The 19,651-nt window shown below is 37.7% G+C and overlaps 1 protein-coding gene across 2 annotated transcripts in view; it reads right to left on the bottom strand.

The window, feature by feature from the left end:
- Positions 1-5,874: 5,874 nt before the first annotated feature.
- Positions 5,875-19,651, bottom strand: part of TIAL1 (TIA1 cytotoxic granule associated RNA binding protein like 1) — a 33,147-nt gene continuing 19,370 nt past the window's right edge. For both annotated transcript variants that reach the window (XM_061635836.1, XM_061635835.1), the window contains 11 exons: positions 16,509-16,658; positions 16,229-16,283; positions 15,909-15,996; positions 14,033-14,108; positions 11,722-11,830; positions 11,515-11,610; positions 11,346-11,430; positions 10,468-10,591; positions 10,037-10,176; positions 7,983-8,074; positions 5,875-7,601 (listed from right to left, as the gene is read on the bottom strand). In XM_061635836.1, the coding sequence (XP_061491820.1) occupies positions 7,549-7,601; positions 7,983-8,074; positions 10,037-10,176; positions 10,468-10,591; positions 11,346-11,430; positions 11,515-11,610; positions 11,722-11,830; positions 14,033-14,108; positions 15,909-15,996; positions 16,229-16,283; positions 16,509-16,658 (1,068 nt within the window). In that variant the 3' untranslated portion in view covers positions 5,875-7,548. The remainder of the gene's footprint in view (positions 7,602-7,982; positions 8,075-10,036; positions 10,177-10,467; positions 10,592-11,345; positions 11,431-11,514; positions 11,611-11,721; positions 11,831-14,032; positions 14,109-15,908; positions 15,997-16,228; positions 16,284-16,508; positions 16,659-19,651) is intronic.

Below are 19,651 nucleotides of genomic sequence, written 5' to 3'. Positions count from 1 at the left end.
TAAGCAGCGGTAATGCAGCTGAAGCTCTGCTCACGGCCAGAGTTCGATTCCAATGGAAGGAGGAAGTCGAATCTCCAGTAAAAAGGGTTGAGGTCCACTCAGACTTCCATCCATCCGTGGTTGGTAAAATGAGTACTCAGCATATGCTGGGGGGTAAAGAAAGGCTGGGGAAGGAACAGGCAATCCCACCCCATAATACGGTCTGCCTAGTAAACGTCGCAAGACGTCACCCTAAGAGTCGGAAATGACTCGCACTATAAGTGCGGGGACACCTTTACCTTTATAAGAGCACTGCTTAGATCATCTTACAGAATGGTTATTATTTATTTCTTATAGAGAGCACCACAAAGTATTTGACTAGTAATATCGTCTAGTTTACAATCTATTACCAATACCCAAGTGTAGAAGGGATGGAGTAGGGTGAATGAAGTAAAACAAAACACGCACATGCTGCTACATCTGGAAGATCTATACACAGATCTTCTCTTGACAATTTGTTTGCTGTTCTTAGGAAAATTGCTGAAAGTACTTCAGCATCTTTCATTGCTTTATTAACTCAGTGCATATACTTTACAAAAAATAGAACACCTGATCCCAGTGCCATATTACAAACTGTTTTTGAAAAGACTGCATTTTAAAAACAGATTGTAACATGGTAAAGAATAGGGAGAGTTATTCAGAGAAATAAGTCTAAAGCCCTCTTGGGTTCATGTAAGAAGAGTCACAGCTGTTTGAATCCAAGATCACAATCTTTAACCTATATCTGAATACCAAATTTGCCAGATTAGTTCAGGTGGGCAACCATGTAATGACAAAGAACTGCACTAGATCTCAGTTTGTTTCAGGACTTAAGGCAAAATACTTAATGCAACACCTTAATCCCATGCTCTCATGCCTCCTCCCATGCTCTCAAAAAGGACACTATGTCACCACTTGAGAGCACAAAGGTCTTTTCTATTGTTGATCCAATAGTCTCTTCCTAGGTTACTTTGTCAAACTATTTGAGCTCAGGGTTCTCTTCTAGACTTCATCTGCCTTCTGTAGATCCCAACTCAGTCACCAACCACTTGCTTCATAGTAAAGGATGCAGATCTTCTATACAGACATAGGTATAGAATCTCCTGCTGAAGGGAACTGTGGATTGGGGCACTAACCTAACACTATTAGTAGAGGAATTCAAATGGAACACCTGCCATCCCCTCACACACAAGAAAAACACTTGTAAAAAACTGTAAAATACAGCAGCAATTAATTCTCCCCAAATTAGATTGGGATGTCAGGCAAGTATGAGAAGTAGTCATGCATGCAAATCCAAGGTAAATCAATGATTATACTCTTCTGGGACCATTCAGTCCATCTAGGTCTTGGGTTATGGCTGGAAAGCAATTTCATGTGTTTCATCATAGTCCTTTCCCTCATTGGAACTTTGCATCCCCTCTGCAGGTTTCACCTCACACTTTGAGATTTATTCATTGAGGACTTTTAAGAAGTGGGCAAAGTGCACAGTTATAAGATGGAGGATACTTGGCTCAGCAATACAACGATCTTGGGATTGTTGTTGATCACAAGCTGAATAGGAGCCAACAGTGCAATGTGGCTACAAAAACGGCAGATGCTGTGTTAGGTTGCATTAACAGAAGTATATTTCCAAATTGTGTGAAGTTCTAGTTCCCCTCTATTTGGTACTGGTTAGGCCTCATCTTGAGTAGTGCATCCAGTTCTAGACACTGCATTTTAAGAAGGTGGCATACAAACTGGAACGGGTTCAGAGGAGGGCAATAAAGATGATCAGGGGACTGGAAACAAAGCCCTATGAGGAGAGACTGAAAGAAGTGGGCATGTTTAGCCTTGAGAAGACTAAGGGGAGATAGGACAGTACTGTTCAAGTACTTGAAAGGTTGTCAGAGGAGGGCCAGGATCTCTTTTCAGTCATCCCAGAATGCAGGACATGGAATAAAGGCTCAAGTTGCAGGAAGTCAGATTTTGGCTGAACATCAAGAAAAACAGCCTGTTACAAGAGGTACGACAATGGAACCAATTACCTAAGGAGGTGGTGGGCTCTCCAACACTGAAGGCATTCCAGAGGCAGCTAGATAGCCACTTGTCAGGTATGCTTTAGGTTGGATTCCTGCATTGAGCAGGGGGTTGAACTTAATGGCCTTATAGGCCTCTTCCAACTCTATTATTCTACAATTCTACCAGAATAGTTCCAGTATCAGCTAAGGGGAGTTAAGTCTTGACAACTAAAGCTTTCATGGTAATTAGAAGTCTGCTGTAGCACTCAAACCAATGTTTAATGCCATTTTTTAATTCAGAAGTCTTGTATGTTCCTCCATTTAAGAAGATATATTCAAGTATGAAAACATTTCATTCTCAGTGCTAAGGCCTACATAGGTTAACAAACTTTTTCCAGAGGATCAGTGTCTTCCCACCTTTGCAAGCTATGACAAGGCAATGCCGTTAGCACGTTCCACATTAGACTGTTGCTGCAATGATTTTAGAAACTGGCTAGCCTATGAGGAAGTTGCAAGCCACAAAGTCCCTTACGTCCCAGACCACCTACCATTAAACGATGGCTACAGAAAGTACTAAGGTTGATGCAGCAACCTTTGTTAAAGCTAAGCAGATCTGGGCAGTGCCTCAGTGGGAATCCTGTGTATGTCACTTTGAGCTTCCTGGACTAAAAGCACAATCCAGTGTCCGGCTGTGGTTGCCGCTGTTGCTCTCACCTGCTTTAAGCTACCCAAGCATATAAAGAGAACTCAGAGAGGGTCTCTCTTGTCTCACATGAATAAACACACACTTCCTGCTCTCCGAGGCTTCTGACAGGAGAAGGCACTTTTGCTTTGAAATCATTCACAATATAGTTGTGCCAGGAAAAGTTTTCTGGTCACTAAAGGTAACTAGATTTGTGGAACTCAGTGTAATATATTAAAGTAAAATATAGCAGTTGTTCTATTTATTCTCCTGCTACTTGACTTTAGCTTTCAATATAGTGAAGGCAGCTGTTGCTTTATCCTGTTTTCTGCTTTATATTCAAGTGAGATCCTACACGTGTGGTGTGTGTGCATACACACATACATATTCTTCATGTTGCTTAGCTCTAGAGCAGTGATTCTTAACCTGGGGTGTGCAACACTTTTTCTAGGGGTGCAAGGCATTGTTCAAGAGATTTTAAAAATTCATTTATCTTAGCTTAGTTAGGCTAAAACGCACATTAAAATATATATATATTTTTTTTAAATGAAGAGTTATTTTTTCAGGGGTTGCGAGAGCATATTTCGGAAATCCAAGGGGTGCTGGCAGTGGAAAAGGTTAAGAACCACTGCTCTAGAGTATATCCAGAGTAAATGTATTGTTACCAATACAGCTTAGGTATCAGAAATATAACACTCACAGCTGCTGGTTTTAAAAATGTTTTCAAGCACATTGCAGAGTTGTTTTTTAAATAGGTAGAACCAGATTTAGTCTTGCTTAAAAACACCCACTGAAATCCATGGGAATTCAATTAGACATGACTAACTTAAATGCCACTGATTTCAATCAGTTTATTGTTCTAGATCAGGGGTTGTCAACCTGTTTGGACCAGGGAGCACATTTCAAATTCTGAGAGTCCTGAGATGTGAGTCACAAAACGGTTGTCATGGAGCGTAGCATAACACAAAATTAGAGAGTGAAGCCATTGCTGTTTCTCTCCCCCTCCCTTTGCATGCCCCCAGACAACTCATTTACTAGAAGTCAGTTATGACCTGCTGGTCCAGATCACGGAAATACAATTTTTAAAGGCACAAAAACCCTGCTTTCTCCAATGCCAATCATAAACCAAAGCCTAGGCTCCATACGCACTTACCTGGGAATAAGCCTCATTAAACACAGAGAGACTTACTTTGGAATTAGATGTGTATACCAGTATAGTTATGCCTGTATAACTATAACAGCAGATTCTTAATGAGTGCCTGGACATCAGCTCCTGCATAGCAGGAGAGATACCTAAGCCTCCTTGCAAAGTCTTCACACTTTTCATTTACTATTTCATGTGGAAGGATTATTTAACATCAACCCACACTTACTGTGCAGTGGTATTTGCAGAAAATAGCTTCTGGGGAGAGCCTGATCTCAGGCAAACCAACCGCAGGAAAGAAGCATCCTGGTTGCTAAAAAAAAAAGGAAGGGCAAACTGGAAATTCCAAGGACTACTAGAAAATAAGATAGATGTAGAAAAAGCACACTAATGGGGAGGGGGAAACAGCAGCTCTTTAGAACCCTAGGGATTCCTCTTGCCTGATGTCCAAAAAACTCACTTTGTCAATCACAGCTCTGACTTCACTCATTGACTAATTATTACACTGACAGGCAGGAGCAGGCAGGCTGGCTCATTTCACAGAAATCACTTAGAAAACTTCATAAGTTCCTCTCTGTGGCAGCTAGAGACTGACATTTTAAAAAAATGAAAGCTCAGAATCTGGAGGTCCCACACGAGGGCACCAAAGCAGGCTTTCACAGGCGCCAGCTTGGTGATCCCTGTTCTAGATCTAACCCAATATGATAAATATGGGAGCATAACAGCAAATAAGTCTCCCCAGATTTCCTGGTTTTGAGGTTTCTTTGTTTTCTTAGCCATTCCAAGGTTAAGGGAGTTTTTTCCATGTGGAGGTTAATAAATGTTAAATTGGTCAACCCAGAGTAGGTTTAATTGCAGCTTCAGTGTTTATATTTAAAATCCTCTTCATAGTTGCCTACAGCTGATGCCTTGCTCCAGAGGATTGGTGGAACAGTTTTTTGGGGCATGCAAGAAGCTGGTAGGTAGAGAATTGAAATGGAAAGCTCCATCACACAAGTGGATTTCTGTTGCCCAAGCAGGTGGACATCATTGGATGCTGTTCATAGTATGCAGGTTAGATCCTTTATCTTGAGCATCTCATCTTAGGTTAAGGCAGGGATAGGGCACCTATGTGCCCTCCAAATATTGTTGGAACCAAACGTCCATCAATCCTAGCCAGCATGGCCAATGGTCAAGGATGATGGGAGCCTTAGTCCTGTCCCAACTTTAATGCTGGGAGAGTTCAAAAAGAGGGTGGCAGGATGAAAAATAACTCTTCTGCACAAAGAAAAAAACAAATGCTTCCATTCTAACTAAGAAATGCTCTAGCAGAATGTATTAAATTCATCACTTTGAAATAGGACACACACATTTAAGAATGTTGCTGAAAATGTACATATGTGGCTCCAACATATTAAGAAGCAGTTCTGCATGGCTACATTGTTACAGGGAAAACGTGAGAATGCAACATAAACCATCAGATATTTTGCTTTACTGAAATGTTGATAAAACCTTGGCTCAGGTTATAGCATGCACTTTGGGCAGCATCATGCTTTTAATCAGGATTCGATATCCTAGTGGTGTGAGTTTGGTAGTGGTTGATCTCTGCAGCCTGAAACCAGGTGAGATTATAATACAATATGATCAGGAGGGAAATAATGTGGCATCAAAACTTTTTGCTGCCACCACCCCCAACTCTATTGAGCTGGTGAAATATTTAAGAAAGCAACAATTAGTTGTCAAAGAATAAAACTGTCACAAATCAAGTCTCCCTGGTCTACGATATAAAAAAGTAGTATCTTGTGGCTTGAATAAACTTGAAAAGAATTTAGTTCTGAAGAAAAATAGTTCCAAATAAAGTTTGTTCCATCTCAGTGGGTTAATCTAGGACTTGTATGTTTAGTGGTTTTCCCATCTTCTTCTCAGACAAATTCATGTGTGTGTTAAAAATTGTGTAAGGGCCTTGGTTGGTATCACAGAGTGAGGTATACTACTGAATCCAAGTACAAATCTGTTTTTTAATATGCATCACTTCTGAAAAATTAAGTTGCATTACCTTTCAGTTTATTGCTACACTCATATTGTAAAGCAGAACTAGAGAATACAACCCCTTTCAGGAGCAACTGTAGGTCTACCTATGTCATGGATTCAATGATGAACAAAATTTTCTTTAACGAGAGAGGCAATTTTATTCTATCTTCTTGGTAAATAGTTCATAAGTATTGTTTTCTGTCTTCCAATCCTTAACACAATTTAGAAATTCAGAACTTCTAAAGATTATTTCAGATAAAGCACAGGCTTTAAAGAACTGCCTGCTGCTAATACTAGAAGCACCTGCCTGAGTTGAAAAAAGTCTCATGTTCATTGTTACCCAAGTATCAAGGTGATATTAATTTAGCCAGAAGAAAAAACACTTAACTGTCTCAAGCAGAAAACACATGAAGCCCCTTTCAAATTGTTCTAGATCTGTAAATGCAAAACATTTGTCATAGTCACCTATTACTCAGCATTAATATTTAAGTTGCAGAGTTCCTCATATTTTTCTAGAACTGGGAGTCCACTAAAATGCAAGTCTATTTCTTTTATTCATTGGAATGGACTATTTAGCCAAGTGAATGGCTTCAGTATGTTCAAATTCAGAGATGAAGCATCTGCACCCCCTAGCTGTAGTAGGTAAGACAAACAGTTCTTGTATCTAACTTACATTCACTTTCAACTTAAAATTTATTGAGGCAGTTGTGTCAGTGTATCCATAAAGTAAGTGAGAAATAACCCAAGTATACCATTTGAACAACTTCATGATTTATCCCAATAATACTCAGTGCACAAACAACCCAGCCTCTGTACAGGTTTTGTCACATGCAAGCCACCCAAAAATACAAAAAACATTTTAACTAAGAATAAGCCACAGCTCAGTATACTTGTCTCAACTGCATTTCTGTTAACAAAATGGCACATTGAGGAATTTCTAAAATAAGGTATTTTAACAATCTGGTTAAAAAAATTCTTGGGCTAAATATTTCTAGACTTAAAAAAATCCCAAGGTTTTTTTTAAAACACTCAGATACTATACAACTTATAGGAACCTTCAAGGAGATATACAAGGTTGTCAACCAAGATATTTACATACTGAGTAACATAAAGCAAAATAATTCAGGTTTCTAATGACAGGAATTGAATTAAAGGTTTATGAATTTTAAAATTAAGGCTCTTTGTATAGCTATGTCACTTTACATTGTAGCCAACTTTGGAAGTGTCTATTTTGTACATTCTTGTCAATCTACTGCAAATGGAGCAGCAGAGCATATTAAGTATTACTTTGAATAATTACATTGCTACTTCTATGCCTGACCATGCTTTTGTAACATTGAAGTTAGGTACAAACTTTTATGTAAAAGAACAAGTATGAATGCTTAAGCACCATACTTTGAAAAAAATCGCTTATCTAAAATTAAATGAAATTTTGCACTTCAAGCAAACAAGATTTGAAAAGATTTAATATGCTCCTGAACGTGGATAACAAGTGTTTGCTCAAGTATTGCAGACAGCACTGTTTTTCAGCAAAGACTGAAACATTTATACCAGACTCCAGTTTCTTCAAAATTAATTTGCAAAAAAGCTATTTCCATGAGTATGTCTTCTGAATGATGGCTTTGTGGTTAATGTAGAAAACACTGTCTTCTTTGATGTAATGTTTGGTCCACAGCCAAAACGTCAGGATTTAATGTTCAACTAAAAGCATCTTTAATGTCATTTTTCTTAAAATCTGTGATGTAAAAGACTGAAGACAAAAAAAATGGAATGGTAATCTAAGAATCAGATTGTTAAATATTTCTTCCTAACATACCAACATTTGTAGTCAGAATTGTCTTTATTGACTTTATTTTAAATTTTGTACATAAAGAAAACATGTTCATATCCATCATGAACACAAAACTTAAAAAGGCATAACTAGAAGACATTTGTGTCCTTCACCAAAGCAAACGCTGTGCTAAAGGTTCCAAACATTTTCAATTTTCAAAATAAATATTCTCTCTCCTCCCCCACCCCACCCCAATGTCTATATTCCAGTCTTCAGAATAATCACTGGAAATTGAAACCTATCTTGAAATCACACTTCTAAATAGAGTCCCAGCTCACTGTGTTTGGTAACTTGCCATACCATATCCAGCCTGATTAGGTATTACAGGAGCAGCTTGTCCCTGGGCAGGCTGGGCACCAAATCCACTCATCCAGGCTGCAGATGGTGTTTGACTTTATTTTAAAATAAAAAAAGAAAAGAAAAGGGAATGAATTATTCAATGGGACAACTAAATAACTAGGTAGTTTCTGTCAGTGACACAGTATCTTTCAATCAATTAGCAGTTTTAATTCCAACAGCCACCTACAGAAGATGATGTTATAGGACATTGTTCTTTGACCTTAGGTCTCCAGATGTTGTTGGAGTACAACTCTCGGCATCCCTACCCATTAGCTAAGCTGTCTGGAACTCATGGGAGTTACAGTCCAGCAACACCTGGAGACCCAGTATAAGTTAACTTACATTGTTCTTCTCAGCCACAGTTCTACCTGTAGAAGCTTTGAAAGAGAAATTATTTCATCTGTGGCCTTTCTGGATATACCAACAGGTAAGGTATCCTGGTAAGCATCACTTGGATAAAATACATCAACAGCCTACTGTGATAAACTGCAAGTTTAAATGTATTTAATATTCCTGCATTTACTTCTATCAGCTGCATATTTAGTCAGTCTAAATCCATTTCATTAATTCAATGACACATCTAGAGCACAAAAAGTTAAGTTTCTCCTATGAGAACATAATTCTTGGAGATCAACCATAAAATAATTTTGGCAAGTGTATGTTTTGGTCACATCAACTGTAAAGCATTAATTTATCTGTATTCACTGTTCTGCTTACATATGTTCTAGTTTTAAACACCAACAGAAATATTCTACTCCCAGGCAATGGAAAATCTTTCAGTGTATTACTTTGATCACAGCATACATTATCTGTGAAGTTAAGTGTCTGAATTTTAGTTAATTGAGATGAATCCCAAAAGACTGGTAATACAGAAAAGCATTGTCCATCTTCTCCTTTCACTGCCTTCCACACGTTTTGTTGAGAATAATAAATGAAACCCAGTGTTTTGAACAGTGTCAACTTGGGTTCAAATCGCCAACCATTGCTATCTTTTATTCCACCCCATTTCAGAGGTATTTGATTAATTTTTAAAATATAATCACTCTCTTGGGTAAAAATCCAATGCTCTTGATCCAGTAGAGGCATCTGCTAACATAAGAGAACAGAAGGAGATTTTCTAAGATTTCCCCTTCTTGCTGTATCTTCCACACTGTCCTCTAGAACAGATCTGGGAGGGCAACAGGGGCCTGCAGAGGAAATCTGAGAAACCATCTCCCCTTCTCTTATGTTAGCTGTTGCTTCTGCTTGATCAAAACCTGTTCCACACAAGCAGAACAATAACACCAGATTCACCCCATGTATTATTCCATTCTTACAGTAAGAAAGAAATAAAACTGAAATTTTAAGAATTTGCTTAATTATAACAGTTCCAGGTATACAACAATACAGTCTGTAAACAGCTGGATAAATCTGTAGGAGGCTAGAATTTGGTGATCCTACTTTGCAACTGATATTTGACAATTTTCAACTTCTCTTCAAACAGCCACCTTAAAATTCTAAAATAATATGAATATAAAAAGAAAATGCTATTCCTACAAAGCATCTGATTCAGACTATGGCTGCATTCAGACCTAATGGCAAACCAACTAACAGCAGAAACAGTCAGGTTTGTATTCCTTTTCTACCTCCTGGTTTGTAGGCAAACCAAAGTTTGAACAAACCAAAGTTTGCTGCACTTGTATGCACTGGCAAACAATGTCCCTGAGAAGCCTGAAATTTTGGAATAAAACTGTGGCAGGGGGTTGAACCCAAGGCTCACAGCTGCTCATTTTCATAGCGCTACAGTCGTTAGTATTGAAGACTAACACATCAACACACACCCCGCCTACTTTCATGGAGATCGAAAATTAACATTGATATCACGTCTGAGAGACTAGTTTAGAGACAGAAAATTAAATATTTACCTTAACAAGAACAGCGATGCCAAATAAGACACAGAGAAAGATTACAGATCAGTGTTTACATCGCTTCAGAACAATGTATGCAAACAGTAGTTTGAGAATCGAACTACTTACTCTACACCAAATCCCTGTTGATTCCATGCTTGTCCATACATTCCATAAGATGGCACTTGCCACCCATTGGCTACATATTGCCCATACTGCTGAGGATTCCCATACACTTGACTCCAATGCCCCCACTGACTGTAATCCACCTAAGCGTTAAAAAAGGATTAAGATTTAAATAAACATGAAGCAATAGAGTGCATACTGAATATGTAAATAGAGGCAGACTATATCAATTAAATTACCAAAATTTTGCCAAGTAACAGAAAACCTGTACACAAGTTTGGCACACTGGCAAAAGTACACACACTGGGGAAGTAGAATTGTAACTTTCCACTTCTGTAAATAGTGCATTCACATCTAGATTCCATGCATTGACTACATTCATTTGGTCAGATACATGCAGAGACTGTAAGGAACACTACAAACAATCCAATTACCTGTTGGAAGTTTTTAGTTATATCTGGCGATTCTTTACCCCAATAGCATTTAACAACATGTCCTTCAATTGTAGTTCCGTTTACTGAAACGATAGCATGTGCTGCACTTTCATGAGTTGAAAACCTGAGAAATAACACGTGAATATGAAGTGAGATTTTGCCACCATATGTACAGGAATGGTGCAACTAACATACATCATTGTCTAGAGCAGTCTTCCCCAACCTGGTGTCCTCCAGATGTTTTAGAGAACAATTCCCATCAGCCACAGCAAGCACAGCCATGGTGTGGTGCAAAAATAAATGAAGGGCACCATGAAAGTTAAGAGAGAGTTCAGAGAACAACATAGGAAGGGCAAGCAACTCTTTTGCCCATTAATATGATAGACATAGCATCAATGTACATGGTATTTTGTAAGATAAACACAAACAAAACAAGCCCCTTTCTTGAGGAATTTACAAACTGAATTTCAACAGTGGAGGAGACAATTGCCCCAATTTATAGCTGACTGGCAGTAACAGCCCAGTGAAACATTAGGCAGAACCTGAATCATCAGCATTCAGGGATGTAATTCTGAGAGAAAAGGTGGGATATAAATTTAATAAATAAAAATAATTTAGTGGTTTAACTGTTCAAAACCCTCTTAGCACAGATATCCTAAACTCTAGAAGAAATACGAAAAGCATCTTCTACACCATTCAACATTGTATCACTTCTTTTGACTAAAGAAAGTTGCTTCTAAATGCTCCTTCATATCTTATTTTAAGAGGCTCAATTCCTCCTTCTCTTTAAGCACAGCAGATTTTGGGTAGCATTTTCCATATTTTATCCTGTAAATATCTTACCACATTATGCTCCAAACAAGTAATAACTATCTTACCTCACAAAGGAATAACCTTTTCCTGGAAAAGCTCTTGTTTCCATGATCTGTCCAAAAGGTGAAAACGTCTGTCTCATCAACTGATCTAAAAGTAGTAACATTTTCTGTTAGTAATGTTTGCGCTCAACAGCTTCAATAAGAATGTTACAAAGACAAATGTGATTCCTACCTGTTAATCCAGATGCAATTCCTCCACAGTAGACTGTACAGTTTTTGGGGCTTGACTGATTTACTACATCTTCAAATCTCAGTTGTTTTGTGCTATCTGAGAGACAAAACACACTTTCAATAACTGCTTTTCAGTTATTTTTGCAATCTACATTATCCAACACAGGTCTGAAATTTCACCCCAGCCAACCTCCATTAATTCACTTACTTTCTTGTGTACTTTTAGGGGCAGGTGGCTTTCGTGTTGCCCAGTTAGTTCTGATTTGACGACCTCCTAACCACTGGCCTCCCATGTGCACAATTGCATTTTCTGCATCCTGACAGGAAAAAACTCGGTTGTTTTCATAACATATAGAACATAAAACATAGCCTTGTGAGACTGAGCTGTGTTCAAATTAAAAATCTAAAGCCTATGTCCAGTGAGTTTATTTGCAGACTGTATTTTAATTATTTACAGAACCATAACATGGCCAATTATCTTATCCCATGACTGCTAAATTTTCTTAGGAAGTGGATATTGTTTAACGCAGGGTTGGCCAACCTGCAGGCCAAATCCTACTCACCAAGCCATAAGTGGCCTGCCAGTTGCAGCAGATTTATTGCCCAATCTGACTGGGTGATAAAGCTCTCTGTTCTGTAGAGAGTGATCTCAAAAGAGCAGACAGAGCTCTTTATCTTCTGATAAAAAGATAAAAGATCCCTCTTGCTGCCCTTTAGAAAGGATGTCTCAAAGGCAGCCAGAGGGATTTGTTATCTCTGATCTCAGTGCTACGCACCACAGCACCAAGACCAGAGAAAAATCCCACTGCAGTGTAAAAGGCAGCATTTTCTCCCACTCTAGGAATGAGTGGCTGGACACATTGCCTTTTACACTGCACAGAAGGATCTGTGCAAAGGAAAAGGCAGCATTTTCCAATCACCCCCATTCCAGTGCTGGAGTGGGGAAGCCTGGAATTGCTGGGTTTGTATGTGTGTGCTTATGCCTCTGCATGTGTGTCTGTGTGCAAGAATGTATGTATGAGTGCTGATATGTCTGCAAGTTTGCATGTCTGGTGAGTGTGTGTGCTATATGTGTTTGTTATGTGCTGTGTGTGGATAATGTGCATGCATAGAGAGAGAGAGTGTGTGCACGTGCGTGCGCGTGCATACATTGGCTACACCCACTGCTGGAATATTGCTCTCAGAGGGCTGGCAGATCATCAGTGTTGCTCTCAGACTAAAAAAAGGTTGGCCACTGCTGATTTAACAGATATTGTCAGATTATTTGTGAAAATTTAGGCATACAACATTTGCTATATACCCTTCCCTACATACCCGTAAGCAGCAGAATCATCATTAAAACACCTTGTGAAAAGAAATTATGCACAGCTACTTCACTCAAAAACCTTCATTTTTCTATCTAAGGACTGAAAAAAGTCTATACAGTCAGTAGTTACACTGCCTTGGGATAAAAATCCTGCATGAGGAAGTATTCTGTACACTCCATGAGTTCTCATCCTTCATTTTGAAAATAGCAAATTGGGTCATATGCAAAGGTATTCTCTCATTTGCTTTGTGTTTCTTCCAATAATGCTATTTTAGAGTCATTCTTTTCAGGAATTAAACTTGAAGTAACTATACGTATTTACCTTTACATATATTCTGGCCAGGTATCTCCAAAGCAAGCATGCTTTCTTGTTCCCCAAACAGCTCCTTGATCTACATTAGAAGTTGCTCCTGGAAAGCCCTACTACTTGTGGCAGCAGCTTTCTGAGCTGCATCAGATGTCACTTAGGAAAGAAGTGGCTCTCACAAGCCTCAAAGGCTGTCTATAAACAGTCCCTGAATCCAAAGCTCAGCACACACTTCTCTTATGTGCATTACACAGATGTGAATATAATGTATGAAGAAATGTGTCAGCTTCATTATTATATTATTACTTACTATGTTTTGTGGATTGGTTATTTTCTGGCATGGGTGTTACTGTAAGACACTATGGCCTTTTTTTTCCACAGAAGAGCAGGGCATACGATTACAAAATATATAATGCGAGTATCAAATTTGTTAGGTACTTCCAAACACCTAAAAACCTAATGCTCCAATATTTAAAGAAGTCTTATACTGGGCCATTTTGTTCCTACTTCACATATCGGTAGCAATCACTACCTATACCAATGGGTAGATGCTTGGGTGTCGCTCAGTGATGGGGATAGCAAAATTGCTGAATTATCTCCTCAACAGACAGAGCATTTCAATACTGTGCACAAGAAAACAAACTGAGCTGAGTTCCACTCATGAAATGAGGTTTTCCTGCCTCCCCACAACATAGTTTTCCTTATAGCAGCAGACGGAAGCTGCATCTCACCTCTCTACAAGAATACAAGGACTTGGAATTTTGCCATTCAATCACCAATGGGTTACAAAAGAGGGATCTGCAATGGTATCCAGGAAGTACTTGCCTTTGTAATATCATGCACATGCATTTTTATATTATTACTTCAAATTGACATAATGTCAACTAGTGTTTTTTGATTACTTACCAATTTATTATAAAATGATACAAAGCCATATCCTTTTGATTTTCCTGTTGCCATATCTTTAACTACCCGTGCATCCCTGGGAAGAGAAGCACAGTTATATGAGGAAAACTTGAAAGGTTTTCAAAATAAAAACTAAAAGGAACCACACACACTGTATTGTGAGCATAATTTCCCTATTATAAACTCAATACCCCTATAACTATAACCATTCCTAAACTCTCCCTAATGCTTCTTTACCTGTTAGAAAAAAGCAGTAGGACAAAAAATAACATGTAATAAACATGCAACCTATCATATAACCTGCACTTGCTATAACTAAGTTCAGATCTGAAATTTTTTAAAAGGAACGAAATTTCCTTTTCTAATATTCTATCAGCTAGGGTCCTCTAAGGTTCACTGTTCTATAAATTACTGTAACATTTCTAACTATTTTTACCATGCATTTTCTAAATAAATGCCCTCTGCCTAGTGATATAAAATATGAAATATTAAAAAATTGAAAAAGAGGAAAAAAATAGGAATTAAAAGGCATACATGGCCTGTTAACAGATTTCTTTATTTTTCTTGGTCAATTCTCTACCATCATTTTGGAGTTTGGGCAGCTGTAAATTTTGAAAAATTGACATTTTCAGAAATTTAAGAAAGGAGAATAAAACTAACAACAATGCTAAGCACACCAGTACGAAAACAACAAATTTTACACATAAATTTTAGTGAGTAAGTTAAAATGATTGGAAATATAGAACTGCACTGAATATAGAATGTTAAAATGTAAATACTTATATGTATATATAAATAATGTATAATAAGAATAAACAGAAATGAGAAAAAAATCTACAACTGAGTTCCAGTGTGCACAGTTCCTTGCAGTTAGCTTCAAGATCCTGTCCATTCTTATGAGCAATTCTGCAAAATAATCAGAATGCTATTACTTTTAATTGTGACTTGGACTTTAGAAAAACTGCAGGTGTCAGGTATAAATAAAGACTGAGAAACAGCAACCTATATTAAACCTTTTATATTGGCTCGCAAACAGTACTACTTACCACACTGAGATAAAAAGCAAAGTAAACAAAATAGACAAAATAAGATTTATGTTCATATTTTCAAATTATACAGAATGTATAGCGAAAATATTTTTAGCAGAAATATACTCCTGTAAAGTAACACAAGATGCTCAAGTTTTGTTTTGGTGTTGTTAAAAGGATAAAGAAAACAATAGACGAAAACCTCTGAAGAAGCTACATTATGCACCACAAAAGACAGACATGCTATAGCACTTACAGGAACATTTGCAATGTTTAAGATGTTCAGTTAAAAAGCTATTTTTTGAAATCTAATCCCAAATTTCTATTGTCTAGCTAGAGAGAAAAGGTAGTTTAGACAGGCACACACTTGTGCACCATTGTAAACAAAAGCTGCTGTACTTAAAAACTTACCAGAAGGTTTGGTTTAATTTCCAAATTCATGAACTCTAAATATGATACCACTTCTTTTCAAAAGGATACATGCACACAACTAGATTTTCATAGATTGCTACACTATCTTGTAAAATTTGCCTGCAGTTCAACACTACCTACATAATTATCAGATACATAGGATATCTTAATGCTTCTAACACACCGCTTTACATGAATCCCAAAAACCAAACGTTTTCTTGTTCAATTGCCAAGCAGAGACCTTGTTAATTTTTGTGTGAGATATTGTAATGCAAACACACACAAGAGAACTATACACAACCCACTGCCCATTATCAAGAAAACATTAAAGAAACAATCTGAGCAAAGTGAAAGACATTTACACTTTAAGAAAAGAACAACCTTGTATTATGACTTGTTCTGTATTAGTGATTTAAGATACAAACTATGGTACTTACGATATTTTGCCAAAAGGAGCAAATGCTGACTTGATGTCTTCTGTTGTTATTTCTGGACTTAAATCTCCCACAAACACATGAAAGTGATCTAGGGGGGGAAATAATCAAATATACTGCTGTTATCCAGTAATATAGCTCTTTTCTACTGTCAGAGTAAGAACAGGTATATGATTAAAACAATCTTATGTTTAAATTTACAAGTCACATCTGGAGAATTATAAAAATGATATAATTCAGCTAATATATAGGATAAAATGTTGTAAGTGCATATTAATATTTGATTTTGGTAGGATTATTTCAAAGCATTAGGCATTGCTTACTTGATGTATCTTTTTTCTGGCTACTTGGTGTTGTTGCCCAGTTAACCTTTACCTCCTGAAAATAAGAAAAATATCAGTACACACATAATTTTAGAACACATAAATTAATTTAATCAAGATATAGGCTCAATTTCAACAAAAAGGCTTGTTTCTCTTTATAGAAACATTAATTTTCAAGGCACTTTTAAGTAAGAACATGGTCAAAAATGTTTGCTATTAATAATAAGTTAACCTATTCACTTCATTTGCTACATGGCATTCTTTTTTTGATGCAACGTACCTTTCCCAAAATTTTTCTCCCATTCATAGCAGCTAATGCAGCAGCTGCATCCCTGTGTTCATAAAATTCCACAAAGCAATAAGGGTCATTGCTTGTATGCTGCAAAACAGAAAATCCAACAGAAGAGTTGACCCTTCTGCTATCGGGTTGCTGAGAAGAAAATCCAGGAAAATATATTACTTAAAGCTAGAAAAGGAAGTATTACTACCAATGCTTATAAAATAACCATAAGAATTGTTGTCCATCATGTCACACTAATTGTTTAAAAATCAGTATTCATGACATTGCACTTGTGACCTCCAAACTAGAGATCAACACATAGCAATGGACTGCAAATTCAGAGCTGCACATATTGATTTCTCTTCCCAACAGACAGCACTGTTGGCAGAAACATACTTGATCATCTGCTGAGGTGGAGGGAGGTGTAGATGAATCAGTCTGTGACCAGTCTTGTCAGAACTGATACTGCCAGCTAAAGAAAATCTTTTAATTGCTTTTAGTACTGAATTTTAGACTGATGTAACCTATCCTGGGACTTGTTGGTGAAGGGCAGGCAATAAATATAACAACAACATGATAGTGGGTACAAATGACACCAAGCCAACAAAATGGCAATGAGTGCACAGTACAGGATACTGGATATTGTGTTTATTACTTTTTTCACACATTACTAGATCCAGAAGAGACATGTGCACAAAAGTCTGTTCTGACACGAAAATCACCTTTACTAGATTGTGATATGAATGTATATGTTTTATGAATGTATATGTTTTACAATTGCTCATTCCTTCATATAATCTTTAAAAACAAAATTCTTAAACATGATAGTTATGAAAGAAAAAAGACCTGGTTGATATCTCAGACAATTTCCTTTAGGTAGCTAGGTAGGACCGGATATAAACACACACCACCTCAAGTAGTTGTCATTCCCAGAGTCCAGATTTTGGGTGGGTGGAGGGACAATCTTTCCTACCCTTTACAAGGCAACATTAAGAATCAGAATACAGACTAGAAGTTTGAACGTTCAGGTTTTACAGCGAAATAAACTAAATGAGCAATCTGCAGAAGGGGGAGAGATTCTGTGGTGCAGCAACCATCACATTCATCACTCTGCCTGCTCACTGCAGCAAGAACATGGAGACAGGTCCCCTCCCCCCATTTTCTCTCCCATTGACTTCATAGGGCTGGTACAATTTCACATCCTTTTTGAGGTTGTGTGAGGGGAACAAGAGCACCAAGGGTAGACCCATGCCCTCACCCAAAACCACCAATTGAAACCACTGGTGTGTGGGGACATCTACATTGCCAAAACTTTCCACAAGCGTACTAGGAGGCCTCCAATGGTACCATCCTGCTGGCAGGCTTCTCTCTGCCAGTGCAATGGAACTTATGCTGCCTTAGCTAGTCTTTGGCCAGCTGTAGGATTTCACCCTAAATTATTCAGATACATTTGCTTTGATATCTGCAACTTTAAATAAAAACAATCTTATGTCATTTATAATAATTCCTCATGTGCTAAATGAATGCTACCAGTTACCTACTAACAAGCAGCAGATGAACTAGCTACTAGGAAAGCAGCAGCAACAACCCCCAATATCCACTACAAAAAGATACATATAGTCTGCTCTCTAAGGCTACAACTCAGTATAGGGAAGTCACCTACATACCCATAATTTTTCAATTGTTGGTAGCATACAGAAAATCCATCATGAGCATTAAAGATTCTGGATTATGGTCCAAATTTCTAATGAACTTTAATGTTCCTGCCACTTAGCAATTAACTTGTTGACAACAGAATAAAAATTCAAAACAGGAATCCTTTTCTAATTGCCATTTAAAAAAATTAATCTGGAGTGGGGTCAAGAATAGTCCTGCTTATATCAATATATTATAGCAACAAATATTTGAAGTGTTAGTAAATGGAAGAAAAATCAATAAACCAAAGGGATTAACAGAAACTATATTGTTAAATTCTAGAAATAGATCACTTTATTTTGATTCTTTTAAATAAGCCTTAATACTGGGAGTAAAAGTACCGTCGGTTAAGGGGGAAAAATCGGAACAAGTTTCTGAAAAGAAAGGGATACTTGGACAGACATGTAATTTACTTAGCCACACAGAATTTGGAGAAAACCGTTTTTTTAAGGCAAGAGATATGAAACATGGATCTTTGTTTGGAATAATATTCCTCAATGTTTATTATGGGGAAGTTTTCTTAAAATTTCTGTCTCTCCCCATTCAATATTGGTAGTTCTAAACACCTTATAGGTTACAGAGGATATGTCAAATATATGGTGGATGTTAAAAATGTGACAACTTCCCCACATATGGCAATAATGTCCCTTAGAGGAAATCTGGAAGAAATAAAACCAAAGATATGACTAGTTATTGTATTACTAAGAAATTTCAGAGTACAAAATGAAATATAAAATTCATCAGAAGTGTAACTTTTATGCAAATTGCCATCACATTAACGTGCAGCACTAAATGATGAATAGCACATAGGTTGAACCAGAATGGAACCAGACTGCTGGCACTTAAAATTAAAAAGGTGGCAGAGCAGCTTTTAAACTGACTGAGGGGGGAAACCCGACAGGAGCTGAGAAAGGTCCGGTTCGGAATAAACCTCCCCCCTGGGATAAAAACCAAAGAAATGATGAAATTTTAAAAGGGGTAGGCCTAGAAGTAGGCATTGTGAGAGCAGGGGCACAGGATATAAATTCAGAAGAGCAAAATTACCACAGGCCTAACCACAAGTGCCAAAGACACTTGAAGAGAGACACTGCTTACAAGTGCCTGTACGCTAATGCTAGGAGCCTGCGAACCAAGATGGGAGAACTGGAGTGCTTGGTCTTAGAGGAGAGCATTGATATAGTGAGCATAACGGAGACCTGGTGGAATGGAGAAAACCAGTGGGATACGGTTATCCCTGGATATAAACTATATCGGAAGGACAGGGAAGGACGTATTGGTGGCGGAGTCGCTCTATACGTGAAAGAAGGCATTGAATCCAGCAAACTCAAAACCCCAAAAGAGGCGGACTCCTCCACAGAATCGTTGTGGTGGTGATACCATGCCCCAGGAGGGACTTAATACTGGGAACGATCTATCGTCCCCCTGATCAAAATGCTCAGGGAGACCTT

This window comes from Rhineura floridana, chromosome 7 (assembly GCF_030035675.1).
Source record: "Rhineura floridana isolate rRhiFlo1 chromosome 7, rRhiFlo1.hap2, whole genome shotgun sequence".
Lineage (NCBI taxonomy): Eukaryota > Metazoa > Chordata > Lepidosauria > Squamata > Rhineuridae > Rhineura > Rhineura floridana.
This window is presented reverse-complemented; position numbering and strand designations above follow the sequence as displayed.